We start from the raw sequence: 15084 nt of genomic DNA, 5'->3' as shown, positions 1-15084 counted from the left end.
GCGTTTTCCAGCACTGGAATACCGACAGGAGATGAGAACATGGGCTGCAAATGATAAGTGGGTGCTTTTAGCCTCTGGGGGGCCCGGTGTGTGGGAGAAGTGTCGCTGAGGAAGGGAATTTGCAGGCCTTTCTGTGTTTCTAACCCTCCTGCGGGAATCTTCCTGATAGCATGTTCTTGATAGCTTTGTCACTGAACCACCTCTGGCCTTTCTTGGTAAGGCAACAGTTAGGGTGGGGCTATGGGTGGATTGAATTCTGCTCAGTAAAGTGAGGAGGGGCTTTCCTGCTTTTCACTGGTTCAAGTTCAGTGCGGTAAAAACAGTTGCTCCAGATGAAGATTCAAAAATATATTTTGTGCGTGTCAGGGGAACAATTGGCAGAAATTTTGCATTTAGTTCTACCTTTTTTCACCATTTTTACAGCATCACTGAGGAATGAGAGGTTGTCTAATATTTCCCACTCATGTGCCCTGAACCCTTTTTTTTATGAGTCTTCCCCACTCATTTGCCCATCTGCCTTCGAGTGCCAGGCAATTGCCAGCTAAAACCCACTCTCTCCAGGATGTTGTTCAATGGTGGGGGGAGTTAAAAGGTTTCTGTCCCTGCTCTGTCCATTACTGTGCAAGCTTAGATAAATTATTCCCCCTCTCTGGGCCTCAGCTTTTTTGTCAAAGGAGTGGGTTGGATAGGTTTCCTCTCAGTTGAGGCATATGATGGGTGTCTCTCCAGAGTGAAATTGGACAGAATCCCTATTGTCAACATCTCCTTCCCACTCTACCTCTGCCAATAAACTCATGAGACTGGAGCCTTCACACATTAGGGACTGAGTTCTGTTCTTATACCTGGGAAGGTCAGTGCTGCATCATCAGAACAAACTGGATACATGGATGCTACCCAGAAATTGTTTAAAATATTCTCTGCCTGCATTTCCCTTAATTCCCAGGAAACTAATGCATGGGGTGGGGAAAGACCAAAGTGGTGGTATATTAGGAAAGAAGTTGAATGCATATATATTTGCACCTTATAATAATTATACTTTTTATTAATAGTAGCTGCCATATATTGGGGCCTACTCTGTGCTAGCACTGTGCTAACCTTTTTAACATATATTATTATCCTCACAAGAGCTCTGTTTGGTAAACATTACCCGCACTCCCTTACAGACAAAGAAAACAGACCCAGAGAGGATGAGACACTTTTCTCAAGGTCACACAGCCAGTTAATAACAATAATGGGATTTAAACCCAGTTCTGTTGGGTTCTAAAGACAACGATGTGCCAGACCTCATCTTGGCATTCAATACCCATCTTGGAGATTTCTGATATAGGAAGGCTATTTTAAACACTCATTCACCGAGAGTCCTACATCGATTGCCTTTTCCTACGGCATTGTCAGAAGAAAACAAGTGGCCACAGAGGCTGCAGGAACTCCACTCTCAGAAATGGCAAGAAAGCATGCAGGTAGGGTGCCCACTCAGTACCAGGAATGGTGAGAGAACTGTGCCCCTCAAGCAGTCACCTTACAGTAACCATCTCCATCCATCATTTACAGAAGACAAGGCAGACTTCTGTCTGTCCTCTAACTAAAGTCTTTGCCTTGTGCTTTCCCGGCACAAGATCACAGCCTCTCAGAATTTGCAAGGGGCTCTGAGAACAGCTGTCTCAGAGATGCCCCAAAGCCAAGTAATAAGTGAATGGATGAAACAGCCAGTTGGGAGTTACAGCAAACCTGCACACACAAGGCTGGCTACGGGACCAACGTGACTGTGCTCCACCTAACAGCCAGGCAAACATGCAGGCCCAGGGCTGCTGGTCTGTCTGCTTTGTAAGGTCCTGCAACCTGGGCCTCTCTGTGGAATCTCCTGATTTTGAAGCATGTGCATCTCATTCAGTTAAGAAAAATGTGCCCGAGGTAATGAGGACCAAATCAAACATATTTCAAGCTCTATCTGACTTCAGGCCTTCATTTACAATCTCCAAAATTAATTTTCCTCATTTACAGATGAGGAAATAGTGGCCTAGAAATATTAAGTGATTTGCCTGAGATAGCAAAGGTGTGCTCAGAGAGGCAAGTCTTTCGATACACACATACACACAGATGTGTGTGTGTAGATACACACACATATACACATATACAGGACATTCAAAAAGGAAAGAAATGATTTTGGATTATCTGCTGTTCTGAAATCCTGCTAATTCTTCTAGTATTAATATTATATGTCGGTAGTTGACCAGCGTTAAAACACACACACACACACACACACACACACACACACACACCTAAGACAAAATGACATAACAGCATCCCTCTCCCAAATAGAAATCAAAACCAAAGCTGAAAACAAAAACCAGGAAAGAAAGAAGCTCTTTACTTACGGTAAATGACAGAAAAGAAGAAAACAAAGTCCCTTCGTCATATCTGGATAATTTTGCCAGGACTCCTTCCAAAATAGTAACAAACTAGAAAAACAGCAAAATGAAAAAAAAAAAAAGAAATTAATTTCCAAACTATAATTGTTCACCAGAAAGAGCACCATTTCCCAACCACACAGAGACCGGAATTGAGCCACCGGCACATTTTTGCCTTCTATTATTTGATTCCAGCCTTCGGGGAAAGGAGTAGACTGCTTTTACATAGAAATATTTGACTTATCCGGCTTTCTCTTCATTATTATGTGATTGCAAATATAGAGTGTTACAGAAATGCAAAGTGACAAAATATTATTGAATTGCATATAGCATGCGATAATATTAAATGCACTTTTCAAAATCCAAAACTGCGCAAAGCAGTTTTTATGTTACATATTAGCACTACATTTAATCTGATCTATTTTTATTTGTATTTTATCAGTAATTTGGGGGAAACAGAAGTTTAGCACTGGCAAATATAAATGTCTTCCCATTCAGCATCACTTAGTTAAAATTCTATAATTCATGAGGGTGACTGAAATAGCTTTATCTGACTTTTATGTTTTATTATGACTCTCACTGCATTTGAAACTAGGGGAAAGGGGGTTTTCATGATGGCAGAATTCCTTATTACCATTTAACTTTCTGTATTTAAAAATCTAACTTTGTCAGTGCTGAAAAACAAAACAAACATTCTTCACGTAACCTAGTGCAACGTTTGAGGACAAATTGTTATTAAGTTAACACACACCACTTCATCAATTTATCTTCACATGCTTCGCAATCATCAGAAAAATCATTCAGGAATGAGGCTGGGTGATGTACAATCTTATTTCCTGAGAAACGCAAATATCCAGCTCAACTTTTTAACGTGTTACATTTTAATGGAAATGCAGACAAAACAAAGCAATGTTCACAATAAAACATTTCACCTGGAGCTGAAGGTTACCTTTGCAACCAAGAGTGTTATCATTTCTTTAACAGTTTCTTCAATTAGTTCATCTATTTTTGAATGATATTGATGCTAAAGAACACAGAAAGACAAATATTAGCATGTTTGGGAGGTGATGGCACTGCATTTGTCAGTAATTTTTAGACAATGCAATTTATAAACAAAGCTTGGACTGCAGACCCAGTTTATTTTCATAGTCCCAGAAACAGCTGTAAGATTTTGACTCCAGGTCTTTTGATGGAGAGAGATCTGAAGCTATTAATTTTTTTTTTAAAACCAGTCTCACTGTTCCTCACCCAAGGCTTTCAATGGCTTTGATACGTGTAGACACAGACACACCTTTACAAATGGCAGGCATGGATGGCTTAACGGCCTAGCAATGTGGTGATCTAGGTCATACCAAGCAAGACATCATAATAATTTAATACAGGAGATGAAAAACTATTTTTGGAAAACTGCTGGGGGGATGTGGCTTAGGTAGTGAAATCCTTCTAAAGGGAATTTGGCCAAGACACCTTGATTGATTTTACAAAAAGAATTTTAAAACCTTCAGGACTTGGGGTGACTGCCTCAGAACTTCCCAAATCTATCACCAGGTGTGGACAGTTTTGTGTCCAAGTGTCTCTTTCTGAATCCTCATGGCAGCCACTCATTTTTTCCATTCATGGATAAGCAGGGCTGGGCTTAGAGCCTCTACTGAGACTAGCCCTAAATTTTTCAATCTCTCTAATGGCCACTGTTTTAATTTAAATAGTAATGCAAAAACAAACTCTGAACAAACAAAAATCTGTTGTAAATGCCAGGGAGAGGGGAAAAGTGATTTCAACAGCAAATGTATATGCCAGTTCCTTGACATTTATTAGATCAATTTAGTATCCATTTGAATTATTCCATATTTCCTTAACTAGCAAAAAACAACAAAACGCAAAAACATTATTATTTGGAAAGGAAAATGCACTTACCCACTCTTTAGCAAACTTTCAGAAGAAGGATGATTAATTAGGAACAGAAAGAGAAAGGAATGGTGCAAATAAAAATTAGGACAAAGGGCACATGATAAAATTAAAATGAAATAAACCATCCAAAAAGCTATGAGAACATACAGAAATAATAAGCAATAGTGAATGCAGCATGATAATCTGGTAACTGGTAATTAGAATTATGTAGCAGGAACAAAGGGATGTGAATTAGGTTAATTTACTTAAACTTAGAAGACTTTTATTTGAAATTGGAAGACGTGGATAGAGTTCCAGTGCAAAGCCGGGAAGTCACATTGCCTAAGAAACTTTGGTTCAGTTTCCACATCTGTGAAAAAACAGATGAAACAACTATCACCCATGACCACCTCGAGGAAACCCTAGGTGAAGATTTTTAACTGGTCTGTTCTTTCCTTTCATTTTATTGCTACTTAAAACAAAGCAAAGCAAAATGGGGCCCAAGCTTTCCCCGGACAGTCCTGTAACCAGCCTCATAGGTCTGTTATGAAGAACAAGTGAGAGTGTAAGTGTGAAAGCATTTTGTCAACCATAAATTGTGATTCAAATGTTATTTGTTCAAGCTCATCAACTAGAAGATAAGGGAAAGGAGGAGAGATGGTCTTATCATTTAGTCATGACACCCAGTTTCATTTTAGTTGAGTAGGGGTAAAACAATAAAGCGAATGGCCCCTGATATGTACTCGTGGAGAATCTGAACAACTCATCTTGGTGATACTTGTGGCTTCTACAAAGGATTTAGTAGTAGGTGGTGGAAACCTGAAGCTAAATGCAAAGACCTATTGGCAGAATTCTGTGTTAGAAACAGAAGGAAAGATATAGGACCAAAAGAGATTAGGAATATTGAGAGGGCTCCAAATTCATTCTTAGGTCTTGAAATATGATCCAGAATCACATGCTTACTTCCCCTGCTCAAAGTAGGTGAAACAATGTATGCAAACATATTTTGGAAACTTTGAAGTGCTGTGTGCCAGTATTTCTTCTTCTTCTACTACTAGTATAAATTAACTAATTGATTAGGGTGATGGTTTCCTGTGTGTGTATGTTTGTCCCAACTCATTAAAAATCTATATAATTTATTATATGTAACTTATACTGCAATTAAAATAAAACCTACTTTGAGAAAGATGGCAGGGCAGGGTAATATTTATTTTGCCTACTATGTAGCAAGTAAATAAATAGCAAAGCTGGCACCGCTCCTAGTCAAGTAACTACAAAATATATGAATCCCTTTTACGGAGCCTTTTGATATACGAAGATGTATTTGATTAACTTGCTTTCCTTGAGCAAGATTGAGCATTCTGCCTTTGTCTTTGCTCCTTCTTGGGAGACACATTTTTCCCTGAAGATGTGATGCCACCACGGGAGTACAAATATCACTGGGGCATTTTTAAATTACATTCCCTGCCATATACACATATTAGTTTATCTTGTCACAAAATATCTTACAGTCAGATTGACTAATTCTGTCTGAACAGATCCTTCCCGTTTTCATCTTTTTCAGTGCTTTTGCTGCCTTTTTGGATTGGCTTGGCCTGTACCCCCAAACCACATCTCAGGGCCCTAGATCATGGTGACAGCAAGGGGACCGCTAATCCTGAATGGAATGGAGAGTTCGGAGAATTCGCTTTTGTTTCCGAAGAGCTAAGTTGTTGCAAATTCACAATCACTATGTGAAAATCTTTCCACTTGACTTCCTGTGCTGCACATTTTGCCTTGTCATGGAACAGATTGTGTGTATGTTGTCTTTCTGTTGAGACCATCTGACCTTGGAAATGAGATGAAAACACACTAGACCAAGTGAGAAACTATTTAATACACAATTTCCTCTCCATTGGTGCTTCACAAATTTTAATGAAAAAATAAATATTTAAGATGGAAAAGTATGGTTAACAAATGTTTCAGCAGCTGCCTTTAGATGAGACTTTACCCTAGATGAAATTCAGGAGGTGCTCATATATTGGAGAATTTTGTATCACCTGGCCACCATTTATTCTAAAACAGGTTGAGGAAACTGGAATCCAGGTGGAGGCAGGTATTGGGAAGTATATCTGTCATATGGGCTGAATAGCCAATGCTTGTAAGAGCAGAACTACATAACATCACTGGATTTCCACACACTCTTCTCAAAATTTCAGAATGTATTTAGTTTTCCTTGGTAATCTCATTTTGTCAATTCAGTTTTACTTTGGAGATCCCCATTCTACAAATGAGAAAAGTCAAGGGGGGTTGATTTGCTTCTGCCTTCCAATTAAAATTTTATTCTCAAGGTTAGACCTCTATACCAATGGCCCTGACAGAGGAAGGATATATTTCAGATAGTGATGTCTGGCTTCATTCAAACTTTCTCAGAACTTGGCATTCTAATGTCAGAAGAACCTCACTTCCTTTAAGCTGGTCATTTAAGTGTCTCTGATTCACTTACAGCAAGGAGAAGTAGCATGGCAGCTCTCTCTAGCATGGCTTGGGAAAACTGACAGCCTTAGGATTAGAATTAAAGACCAGAATTTGGTATTGGAGGAGACCTTAACAAAGATAATTTAGTTTGGGGAGGTGCATTATTTTGAGAAAAAACAGAAAATGTTTGTGAGCCTCAGCATGGTTTTAATTTAAAAAGAAAAATAGCGTTGAGTTGGGTGATGGCATGCATGGGGTCTTTTCTACTTTATCAAATAGAAGAATACCTGGAAAGAAGTAGACACTACTTTTTAGCCTCAACAATATGACTACTGGGGCCTATCCAGAGCAACTTTCTAATCTTACATCCAGAAATTAGGGGGCATTATCCCCAATTTAGACAAGCTGTGTACCATGCAAAGGTTGTGTGTTTCATTTGACAGATGATGATGGTAAGGTTACAAGAGTAAGTGACTTGCTCAAGATTACCCACTTAAGAAGGTAAGGTGAGGTCCGTAGGATATAGTGACTAAGTCACTTGACAACTTGCTCCAAGGTGAAAAGCAGACTCCAAGGGAAACCAAGGTCAAGCTACTCAGGCACAAAGGTGATGAGTGCTAAAACTGAGAGACAGGACCCACTGTGGTATATGTCAACTTGCTATTTCTCATTATATATCTCTAACTGGGATCCATGATTGAGTTTAAGGGGGTCTGCATATCTCCTGAAATTGCATGGTAAAATTGTGTGAAAATATTTTTTTTCCCCTGGGAAATGTTTCATAATGTTCATCAGATTTTCAGTGGGGTCTTTGATGACACTCCCTCACTCATACTCTCTCAACTCAAAAAGAAACAGTTAAGATTGGACTGATGTGATTTGTTTGGAAGAATTGTTCAGCTGGCTGACTAGATTTGTGGGTGCTCTTTATATACGACATTAATTGAATTAATCTGGAGAAGGATTGTAAAGATTGCTGAGGGGACAAGGAGACTGGTCCTATTAGATCCATTCTTTCCCTCTCTGGATGGTGTTAATCTTATGGAACTCAGTTAAAATGGACAGCTCAAGAAGCTCTGAGGAGGTATAGATAAATCGGACTTAATAGAAAAAAAAACAAACTGTACTTCAAAGGACACTATTAAGAAAGTGAAAAACACAACCCACAGAATAGGAGAAAAATAGTTGCCCAACATGAAAATGATAATGGTTTTTCATTCAGAATGTATCAAGACCCCTTAAAACTCAACAATATAAAGACAAATCACCCAATTAGAAAAGTGGGCAAAAAACAGTCATTCTTCCAAAGAAGATATACAAATGACCAATAAACACATGAAAAATCCTCCACAACAAAACCACAATGCGATGCCATTTCACACACATGAGAATGGCTATAATAACAAAGACAAATAATACCAAGTATTGGCCAAGACGTGGAGAAACTGGAACCCCTCACAGGGAACCCTGAAAAATATTGTTGGCAGGAATGAAAGATGGTACAGCTGCTTTGGAAAACAATTTGGCAGTTCCTCAAAAGTTAAAGATAGAGACACCATATGACCCAGAAATTCGACTACTAGGTATATACCCAAGACAGTTGAAAACACAGGTCCACACAAAATGTTCTAAATGAACGCTCACAGTACATTATTCATAACAGCCCCAAAGTGGAAACAATCCAAATGTCTATCAGCTGACGAATGGACAAAATGTGGTCTATCCATACAATCAAGTATTTCTCAGCCATAAAACAAATGAAGCACTGCTACATACTATGGCATGGATGAACCTTGAAAACATTATGCCTAGTGAAAAAAGCTAGGCAAAAAAGGATATTTATATATGATTCCAATTATATGGCATGTCCACAATAGACAGATCCCCAGAGAAGGTAGATTAGCAGTTGCCAAGGGCCAGAGGTAGGGGTGGTGGGGGGAGGGAAAGGCCTCGAGAGTGACCACTAATGGGTACGAGATGTCTTTTCAGAATGATGAAAATGTTCTGGAATTAAGGTGATTGATGCACAGTTTTGGGAGCATCCTAAAAATCCCTGAATTGTATACTTGAAAAGGTAAAAATGTTGATCTATGAGTTACATCTCAATTTTAAAAGGAATTAACAAAAAGGAGCTCCTATGGAGAAAAGTTCAGAAGGGATAGTATTCTGGAAAGTTTGTGCTCAGGGAGACCTTAATGAACTTTAGACATCGCCCCAAACATGCTTTTCTCCAAGGCTCTGTGAAGCCTCAGGGATTGTTGGCATTGGGCAGTGAAGATGTGCAGAGGTGGAGAGGAATGTGGCAGCTTGGGCTCCAGGCCTTCTCTTCCCTGGCCTCCCTTCCCTGCAGCTTCATCCAGAACAGGTCTACTCTTATTTGTTTCATATGCTGGCCTTCTAAGCAAGGTTTGCAGAACTTTTTCTGCAGCTAAAAACAGCATGAATAAAATTAGAACAATGCTGCTATTTCACAGATGAGGAAACTGAGTCCTAAAGAAGCTGAATGATTTATCCAACACCAGTTTGTAGCACAGCCAGGGCAAGAACCCCACACAGGCCTTCCCCCAGGGGTCTGGACTTCATGCCTGAGCCCTTCTCCTTAAGTCATTTTCAGTTACTGAACCTCCAGACAAGTGATTCTCAAAGTGTGGTCCCCAGACCAGGCAGCAGATTCAATTTCACCCAGGAACTTGTCAGGAATACAAATTCTTGGATCACTTCCCAGTCTCTTTGGACACTTTTGGGGTGAGGCCCCAGCAATCAATGTTTTAAGAAGCCCTCCAGATAGGTCCGAGGCACACAGAGATTAGAGAAACATTCCAGATCATTCGGTTGCAGCAAATGGAGTCAGGCAAGAAAATGAAGGAGCATTTAGTTCAAGTGCCTGGAATACAGGCCCCAGGAAGAGGCCCCTGACAATAAAATCAGTCAGGAGCAGAAGCAACCTGGGGGTGGCTAAGGAGGCCGACTTTGGAGGAAACAAGGTTGGAGCTGATCTTGTCAGGGAGAGAATAGCACCAACCCACATTTAAAAATGGAAGGTGCCGAAAGAGAAAATAAATAACGAATAAGGAGCAAATATAATTTCGTAAAAATTCTGAGCATGTAAGGCTGGTATCGAAAGATCTGATTTAGGAGCAATTTATGCCAATTGGCAACAACATGAGAGTTGCCAGAAATGTTTCTGAATTAATTCTAAATTGGTATATGAATATCTAGCTGGCTTAAGGCCATCGGAGAAAAATGATCATGATAGTCTTTAATCAAGCCCAAGTTGCTGTTTCCTTCTTTACAATTTAAATACCGCCTTGGAAATTGGAAAGTTAGCAAAGGACCAAACTTTTGGTCAGGGAAGATTCACAATCCACTTAATCTCAGGGAACTTGAGAGTCTCCGGTTTCTTGGAAATTCAGAGCTTGCTGGGAGGGGACGGGACTGCAGGGTGAGCGAACATTATAGATTGTGGAAATTGTTCAGTGCAAGAGTGAGTGGTCTCTTGCTTTCCAGATGTTCAAAGTGGTAAAATGCACTTTGAATGTGAAAACAACTTGCATCCTGGTAAACAGATCCGTCAGAGATATCAACCTAATAAATAAGGTCATCTAACATCATTTGGCTTAAAGGATTTATGGCCACCCCAGCTCCACCCAGGAATTGCTTCCAAATGACTGACATTCTCATTCATACATACCTTCGAAATTTACTTGACAGATACCAAACACTCATCCTCAGATTGCATATGTGGCTTAGTCCACATGTTAGAGTATATTTCATATTTCTGAAATTAGCAGACTAGTATAGATAGAAGGAATTGGTGAAATTTTCGCCTACACGATCAATGGAGTGAAAAGAAAAATCTGCATTTTTTTTTTTTTTTTTTTTTTTTTTTTACCTCTTGGCCCATTTCCATGCTGCAAAGTTTTGTTGATTGAGCTTTGGCATCAACCATAACATTAAACATGGTGCATATTGACTGTGGGACTCGAAAATCTGTTGATCGACTGGTTTTTTGCAGCTTAACTTCAAATGCAATCCTGGTTCTATTAAAACAAAGTGGGAAAAGACCAATTCAGTGTTCAGATGGCAGCAGGTGGAAGAGACATTTTCTGAGAGGTCAGTGAAAAAGAAAATTGAGGGCTGTAATCAGTTTCAAGCGACAATGACTTCACATGTGTTCTCTTTTAAATGACTTTCCCAACTAAAGGACGGCCTATTCAGGAAGACAGCCACGTAAACCCTTCCTTTCTCGGCAGTACAGGAACACCTGTAGCTTGGTGCATTTCTGTCTATAGTGTACATGCTATGGAGAATCCTAATTGCAGGAGAACGAATGAACAAAAACCCGATTACAGCATTATAGCATATGTAAGTTCTCTCACATTGGCAATTGCCTACCTTGAATCACCTCATTGAAACAAAACAAAACCAAGCAAAAAAGCAGCTTCTAATCTTCAAAACCTCATGGTGGGAAAAATCTTAAGTGACACTTATTGTGTGTTTTTTTTTTCCTGATTGAAATAAAAAATAATCCACATTTATTATGTTGCCTTAAGGATGCCAAAACTATTTTTTGCTTGTGAAAGGTCACAATAAGGAAACACATCGAGCTGTTACAGAGGGTTACCTTTGAGAGGGGAGTGAACTTGGAAGGACTAGTCTTGGGGAACTATCACTATTTGCTTTTGTCCTTCCAATGTCAAAATATTATTATTTTGTAATAGCAATATATTATTTTTATAATTAAACTGTCATACCATTTCAAGCATTGCATAATGCTGGAACCCTAACATAACAAAATTCTATCATAGGTCAAATTATGACTCCAGCAATGCGCTATCCACTCACAGGAAAAGCCTGGTTTGATGTAGCCAGCTGGAAATACAGGTGTGGGAACTAATCCTCAGTGTCAGCATTGTAAAGGGGCCTGGTTATTCTTTAAAAGGTTTCAGAAAAGTGGGTCACATCATCACATGTCGTTGAAGAAAAGCACCTGGTTCACGAGTGGCTTTATTAAAGCCCCTTTTCATCCAATACATCTTTTTAGCATATTCACCGGAGGTTCTGGAGATCATGCAACCACCAGAAAAGCATCCGCTTTAAGAGGTATTCGTAGCAGTTTTCTAACAGTGCATGAGAGGACCACACAGCTAGTTAGCTCAGGAAAGAACGCCAGCTTGCTAACACACCCTGGGTGTATGCAGGGAAGCCAAGTATAATTTCCAAGGTTGGAAGCTTCGTTCTTAAGAAAAAAAAAAAACTTTTTAAAAAATCCTAAAAACACCCCTATATATTATATGATCATGTTAGAGATAAATGTATCTTGGCTTCCAAAGACTCTGCACTGAAGTAGCTTTCTAATCATGATGATCATTTAAAGCTATACCGACAATATGTCGTTTTCTGGTTTTGTGAAAAGGAGGGCTGATGAGGATGGAGTTGGGCAGGTCCCCGTGCTAATCTTCTGAGGCTGCTGTGCCAGTTCCGGCCCAATTTAAGAAGTGGAAATGATAAACCGCTCTCTCACAATGAAGTCATCGGCTTCTGTCTTCACAGGAGAACTGTTCATAGCCCTTGGAGTGTGGAGCTGTGCAAAGAGGAAGCTGAACGCAAACTTAATATGACTGGGAGGGCTGAATATGTGCTGGATTTTTCTCTACAGGACCCAAACAAAATGGGTGGGTGACTTAATACAACTGACTGTCCTTGAGGGCAGAGTCAGAGTGCTTTGTTTTGTGTCCAGCAGGTATCTGATAAAGCTCAGACTGATAAATGCCCATCAAATGAGTGACTTAAATTTCTCTGAAACTTAGAATGAGAAGTGCCTCGGTAACTTTTTTGGCATTGAAAATTTACATCTATGAAATAGTGTTCTCACTTAGATTGTCCTTCTGGAAAGAGGGCTATTTATTCTGTCCCAAAGAGGAAAGCATGGATTCTAGGCTTTATGTGGCTCTTACGTCCTAAAACATCCAAGGACTTCTTCACGTTCCACCCCCTGAATCTGAAGGTCTAGCACTGATAGCTCCACTTACTTTTGTTGTGTGCTTACGTCTGGGACTCGAATTGAAAGGGCATGGGGACATTTAAGAGTTCTGGGCCAGCTGGAAGTATACAGGTGCTGTTGACTAATTTCTATCAATAGAAATTACTAAACAGCTACTATGTGCCAAGCACAGTGGTGAGACCTGGAGAAGACAAGGACATACTGTGAATAAAATATACTCCCTGTTTCTGAATGGCTCACAACTCTTGGAGGCAACTGACCCATAAAGATATTATTGTAACATGGTAAGGGATCAAACAGTCACCATCCCCTTTCACTTCCACATGTTTTGCCTTTTCACTCAGCATCTCCCTATTTCTTACTTCCTACCCAGAATACTGGCTTTTCAGAGGAGGACACAGTGTCTTTCTATGAAATGTCAGATTAGAAGTTGTCCATAGATAAGTCTTAATTCTAACGCATTTGAGTCTCTAGGACCATTTAAGGGAGAACTTTTTGCCTTGGGGACTGCTCTACAGGAAGTTTTTTGGTAGGATGGCTTAGCCATAAGAAAAGAGAACAGCTTTCCCTGATATTAATACAGTCCATAGAGGAGTCAATCGAATTCAAAACCATAGGAAACGTTTTGAACTTGGGTTTGAGAAAAAGGATTTCTTTTGGTTCATGGGAAGCGAAGAGCAAAACAACATCTGATTCATCATAACTTTAAGCTTCCAAAAGCAGCACCAAACACCTGCCCAGATTCTCCATTGCATATAGTTCCTTTCCCAGTTCCTGCTGAGACTGTCTCCTACCTGGCATTGGGGTTGTTCTTTTGCCCTTTTCGTTTCCAGTTTTGAGGCTGATATTTCTCTCTTTTTTTTTCTTTCAATATATAAAGTGATGAATTCATAGCACTCCCAGCCAAACCTAGCTCCCATCATCCGCAAATGATCCATCAACTAGACTACACAACATCTGGACCAGAGTGGTGTGTGTGGCTCACAGTCTGTTTTTCCAACGGGAAAAATAATGAAACATTTATGAACCGGACAAGGAACCTGGACATGTGGTGTTCTGGGGTGGGAACAGTGATGGTGATGATGATGATGAGCTTATGTCACTGGAATGTCATTTCCGTATCTGATAAACACATATTGATACTCCTTGAGGAAAGGGATGCAGTCTCATTCTTCATTGTATGGCCAAACTTTAGCACTGTGCCCAGCATATGGGAGGAGCTCAGATAACTTTTTGTTGAATGGATGACTACTGTTTGCATTTTACCCCTCACCTTCTCAGAACGGTCTGCCTGGGAATTTCAAGACACTATTCCCACCTCAATCCTATGTGCCTCGGTGACAAAAGAGGCAACTGTAGGAAGCTAAAACGTGCATTCAATGTTTCATAGCCCCTTGTTGAAACCTAGACTTGGGGCAGGACAATTAAAAGTTGGCATGTCCTAGGTGCTCAGATCACAAATATGTGGAATGAATGATGGAGTTGAGGTCCTGCCCATATGGCTGGTAAGCAGTTAGTTTCCTGCTATCTGTATCGGATACTCTGACTTTCACATTCCATTTTCTCCTCTTTCTCCCGTCTGACTACCATCCATGCACGCACTCATACATACACTAACGGATGTTTTATTAAGGGACTATTTTGATAGCCAGGCACTGCTTGCTATCAGGGATACAGGGACAGACGAGAGTGGACACGGGCCTTTTCCTTATAGAGCAAACAATCATGAAAAAACTGCCCATGAGATTGTATCGGGTTTGGGACAGATGAGGGACAAGCAAATGGAAGCTATGGGCGGCCACCACTCCAGCTGACTCTGATAAGCAATCACCTTTCCTCAAATGAGGGCCAGTGGACAGAGTGGCCCCGCCCATCCCTGAGTCGGCGCACAGTGCAGGAAGCATGGAGGACTGGTCCAGCCCCTTACGCTTACCTTTTGACACAAGATTCAATCATGTCACTTGCCATCAGCTTCAGCCGTTGTTCCAGGTGCTTTCCAAACTCTTCTTCAGGCCAGTGCAAGTCCCTAATGAAGGTCTGAAGGGCATCGAGTTTCCAGAACAGATCTTCTGAGGTGCCTGATCCGTTACTGGCAGGATAAGAATTAGAAAACAAGAGTCATCTGCTGGCCCACGGCTCTGCAAAAGCTGACACAAAGACAACGGGGGGCTGGAAGGCTTAAGGCAAACAGGGGCACCAACATACAGAACAACGTGTGTTGGCAGTGGAGGTGGGGGCAGTCGCCACCAGCAGATCTTGAGTTTTACCATACATGACTTTGTCTGCTTTGTTGGACCAATTATGCCAGATCAGTGGGAAGTCTGCAGG

The 15084-nt window shown here is 40.4% G+C and overlaps 1 protein-coding gene across 2 annotated transcripts in view; it reads right to left on the bottom strand.

Annotated features, from left to right (window-relative positions):
* Nucleotides 1-15084, bottom strand: part of CADPS (calcium dependent secretion activator) — a 494336-nt gene that overhangs the window by 68874 nt on the left and 410378 nt on the right. For both annotated transcript variants that reach the window (XM_077128802.1, XM_077128801.1), the window contains 4 exons: nucleotides 14690-14845; nucleotides 10645-10792; nucleotides 3358-3432; nucleotides 2376-2459 (listed from right to left, as the gene is read on the bottom strand). In XM_077128802.1, the coding sequence (XP_076984917.1) occupies nucleotides 2376-2459; nucleotides 3358-3432; nucleotides 10645-10792; nucleotides 14690-14845 (463 nt within the window). The remainder of the gene's footprint in view (nucleotides 1-2375; nucleotides 2460-3357; nucleotides 3433-10644; nucleotides 10793-14689; nucleotides 14846-15084) is intronic.

The sequence above is a fragment of the Tamandua tetradactyla genome, chromosome 15 (assembly GCF_023851605.1).
Source record: "Tamandua tetradactyla isolate mTamTet1 chromosome 15, mTamTet1.pri, whole genome shotgun sequence".
NCBI classification, from domain to species: Eukaryota; Metazoa; Chordata; class Mammalia; order Pilosa; family Myrmecophagidae; genus Tamandua; species Tamandua tetradactyla.
This window is presented reverse-complemented; position numbering and strand designations above follow the sequence as displayed.